The sequence below is a fragment of the Prorops nasuta genome, unplaced genomic scaffold, assembly GCF_024137725.1.
Source record: "Prorops nasuta isolate Cenicafe-Biocafe unplaced genomic scaffold, Cenicafe_Pnas_1.2 PNAS00031, whole genome shotgun sequence".
Lineage (NCBI taxonomy): Eukaryota > Metazoa > Arthropoda > Insecta > Hymenoptera > Bethylidae > Prorops > Prorops nasuta.
In genome coordinates, this window is record NW_027116828.1 from 2102269 (window position 1) to 2107055 (window position 4787).

Below are 4787 nucleotides of genomic sequence, written 5' to 3' on the forward strand. Positions count from 1 at the left end.
TATCTATGGATATCACTATACGGGGATTATTCAGAGGGTATAGTGTATCCTTCTTAATTAAGAAAGAAATAATGGAAGGGGTAATTTTTTTTTTTTTTTGCGATAAATTTCCATTGTGATTGACCTGTAGGTTTATCACAGTATAACACAATAGGGAAAAATATCTATGATTAAACAATATTATTATTATTATTATTATTAACCCTTTGCGGCACACATTTTTTACATAATCGGTTTCTCGTAAAAATTGGTATACAATAGTTTTCGGGGTCGCTGATTACGAATCTGATGTCAGAATTTAGAAATTCAAAATGGCGGATCCAAGATGGTGGACAAAAATTTCAATTATTACCGTATTTCAAAAAGAATTGGTATACAATAGTTTTCGGGGTCGCTGATTACGAATCTGATGTCAGAATTTAGAAATTCAAAATGGCGGATCCAAGATGGTGGACAAAAATTTAGATTATTACCGTATTTCAAAAAGAATTGGTATACAATAGTTTTCGGGGTCGCTGATTACGAATCTGATGTCAGAATTTAGAAATTCAAAATGGCGGATCCAAGATGGTGGACAAAAATTTAGATTATTACCGTATTTCAAAAAGAATTGGTATACAATAGTTTTCGGGGTCGCTTATTACGAATCTGATGTCAGAATGTTAGAAATTCAAAATTGCCGATCAGATTTGACGGACAAAATTTTTAAATAATATCAAATTCCAGTAAAAACTAATGTACAGAGATTTTTTAGATCGATAATTCATTCCAAAGTTTAGATATGTAGCTATCGGAGTTAGTAATTTCGAATTTTTAGTGGTGCCCATATGCTTGTAATAACGATTTTATTTCTACAGAAGTGTAGCGGTGAACTTGGACGTATGAGACAGATATTTTGGGTGGCTTATATTCTTTTCTGGGTTTTGAGTAGCTAATCCAATGGATCCTCGATAATTCGTGATTGAAAATAGTTTTTACCTCATTTTTTCTCAAAACAATCATTTCCAAGTATATAGGTACTGTGTAAATGATATATAAGTATATAAGAATACTCAGTGCAATATGTTGAATTATTGATTGAAGATTTAGTATTACTATATTATAAGTAGTTGCTTTCTCCACGTACCTATGCAAGTAAATTACACATGCTGAATCATATACTATTATTATTCAGTTACCGCGTATTACCGAGGGTATTATTTTCATTGTATTGTTTTCAGAATTTCATAATTATGATTTCTTGTTGATACAAATTTTATGTCTATTTTTATCTTTTGTGTCTCAATATAACTGTTACGGGATGGTTTAAATACTTTTCATTTTTTATTATACATTTATAATTTGGGGTATCTAAATTTGGTATCACTTTTTAAAATTCATTGATGATATTTTGATGTGCACAGCCCTTTGGTGGTGTTATTATTCTTCTTCCTTCAATCCTAAAGTTAATAAATTATTGCTTATTATCTGTCTTTTGAAATGGAAATTACTGATATTCCTAGTGATGGGGAGTCTATAGATGGACTTGCTGACTCAGATATTGATGAGAATGAGTATAATCTGATTGATGTAGAAAATGAGTATGTAGAAGAGGATGAAAGTGAGAATGATTTAGATGAAGATGAACAAGAATATTCTGGCAATGAAACATGGACGAAAAAAGGAAAAGAGAGAACAGGCGGACCATTCACAGCTGATTTTGGACCAAATATCCCTGATAATGTAAAATCTCCATTGGAAATTTTTTCATGTCTTGTTTCAGAAGATATTTTAGATATTATAGTTCAACAAACAAATATTTATATACAAAACAATAAACCTAATGCGACATTGATAACGAAAGATGAATTACGTATTTTTATAGGAATCAATATTATGATGGGAATAAAAAAACTACCTTCATATCGTGATTACTGGTCATCTGATCCAAAATTGAATGATTCATTTATGCAATCATTGATGCCTGTTGTTCGTTTTGGATTTATTTTAGGTAATTTACATATCTCTGATAATCGGACAGAACCTAAGAAAGGTAAACCGAACTACGATAAATTATATAAGTTGAGGCCATTACTAAATAGTCTTGAAAAAAATTTCAAAACATATTGGAAACCAAGTAAATATCAGTCAATCGATGAGTCTATGATAAAATTCAAAGGTCGTAGTAGCCTAAAACAATATTTACCAGCTAAGCCGATAAAACGTGGATATAAATGTTGGATTCGAGCAGATGAATCTAGTTTCGTTTGTGAATTTCAAGTCTATACCGGTAAAACGGAAAGTTGTGAAAAACAGTTAGGAGCACGCGTTGTCAAGGATCTGACCCGTGAACTTGTTGGCAAGAATCATCACGTCTATTTTGATAATTTTTTTACTGCTGTTGACTTATTGATTTCACTAAAGAAAGATAACATATTCGCTTGTGGAACGGTACGGTCTAATCGAGCTGGACTACCAAAATCTGTAATATCTGACAAAGAAATGGAACGTGGACAATATGATTTTCGAACATCCAAGACTGGTATTAGTTGGATAAAGTGGATGGATAAAAAAGGTGTACACTTTCTATCAAATTACCATGATCCATCTGAAGTCACAACTGTAAATCGAAGGCAAAGAGATGGCACTTTAGTAAAAGTAGATTGTCCTGTTATATGCTCTGATTACAATAAATACATGGGTTTCGTTGATAGCGCAGACCGCTTGATATCCACATACAAAATTGATCGAAAATCTAAAAAATGGTGGCACAGAATATTTTGGTATTTCATTGATGTGGCGGTTGTAAATTCATTTATCATATATAAAAAAATAAATACCGATAAGTCTGTGACTTTGAAAAAGTTTCGACTACATTTAGTAGATGGATTAGTTTCTAGAACCGTTCCAACTAAAAAAGGAAGGAAGCGACAGCCTTCAATTATCGGTTCTCAAAAACCACAAGTATCTATTGAAAAAAGGCGTTTTCAATCAGCTCATATGCCTATACATATTGAAAATAAGAGACGATGTACACATTGCAGTTCAAAAACAAATAATACACGGACTCATTGGATGTGTAATTTGTGCAATGTACCTTTATGTCTACAATCGGACAGAAATTGCTCCTTGATCTATCATTCGTGAATAAGTACAAAAAAATTAATATGAAAAAGTTGTGAGAAATTGTTTGAAAATGATGTTGAAAATAAAAACAATAATATTTATATAAATATAAAAAACATTATAAAAATAAAAATTATAAAAATAAAAAAAAATACTGAAAAAAGTAAAAAAAAAAAAATGGAAAAAATGGAGATGATAACCGCCACGTCCTCGTTCGTATCTCTGGGTTAGGCTAAGAGCGGATTTCTTTATTTATTTTACTATACTGAATTTCTGATTATTCCAAATCACTTTTCACAAATATCTGAGTTCAGATTCGTAATCAGCGACCCCGAAAATTGTTGTATACCAATTTTTTTTGAAATACGGAAATAATCTAAATTTTTGTCCACCATCTTGAATCCGCCATTTTGAATTTCTACATTCTGACATCAGATTCGTAATCAGGGACCCCGAAAACTATTGTATACCAATTCTTTTTGAAATACGGTAATAATCTAAATTTTTGTCCACCATCTTGAATCCGCCATTTTGAATTTCTAAATTCTGACATCAGATTCGTAATCAGCGACCCCGAAAACTATTGTATACCAATTCTTTTTGAAATACGGTAATAATCTAAATTTTTGTCCACCATCTTGGATCCGCCATTTTGAATTTCTAAATTCTGACATCAGATTCGTAATCAGCGACCCCGAAAACTATTGTATACCAATTCTTTTTGAAATACGGTAATAATCTAAATTTTTGTCCACCATCTTGGATCCGCCATTTTGAATTTCTAAATTCTGACATCAGATTCGTAATCAGCGACCCCGAAAACTATTGTATACCAATTCTTTTTGAAATACGGTAATAATTGAAATTTTTGTCCACCATCTTGGATCCGCCATTTTGAATTTCTAAATTTTGACATCAGATTCGTAATCAGCGACCCCGAAAACCCCTGTATCATTTTTTCCTTACGAATATAGCTACCCATTTCTTCAATAATGATTTTTTTTTAAAAAAAAGGATCTTTTTTTAATTTATTGATTATTACAAATAAATTAACAAACAAATTTATACCTTTTTTGCATAGATTTTAATTGTGTAACATCTCACGATCATAAAAAAACAAAAAGCATTGGTTTAATTGAATTTAAACTACATCAAAATTGTAAAAAACTGTTTTTAAAAAGGTGGCACCGTACCGTGCCACTGTGCCGCAAAGGGTTAACGTTCGTCGTATCAGGTCTCTATTGAAATTCTCTTTGACTGCGTTCCGCTTCTCGGATAGGAGGCTAATACGTTTTGATAAAGAGTAGACTAATATGTATGTATTGATAAAGAAGAAAGAAAGGTATCAGATTAACTACAAAATACGTGTGTAATCAGTAAGTTCATATTTCATTGGAAGATCGTTTTGCATCTGAGCGACTAGTGACGAAAAATCTTGAGATCATTTTAACGCTAGCAACGACAGTGACAATGTTCTGTGATACACCTAAAAAACGAGACATTTTTGAGGATAATCCTGATTTTGATGCCTTGATTGAAGACCTTGTGGGGATAATAAGTGAAATAGAGGAACAAATAGAGGAAGAGGACGAAGATTTGTTGAGGAATCCGGAGGATAATCCTGAATTTAGCGCCTTGGTTAAAGAACTTGTGGAAATAATGGGTAAAATGGGGGAAGAAGT

At 31.8% G+C, this 4787-nt stretch overlaps 1 protein-coding gene across 1 annotated transcript; it reads left to right on the plus strand.

The window, feature by feature from the left end:
- Window positions 1-1479: 1479 nt before the first annotated feature.
- Window positions 1480-3126, plus strand: LOC136783016 (piggyBac transposable element-derived protein 4-like). Its single transcript, XM_066742809.1, has one exon. It carries the CDS (start codon window positions 1480-1482, stop codon window positions 3124-3126), a length of 1647 nt encoding a protein of 548 aa, XP_066598906.1.
- The last annotated feature ends 1661 nt before the right edge of the window (window positions 3127-4787 follow it).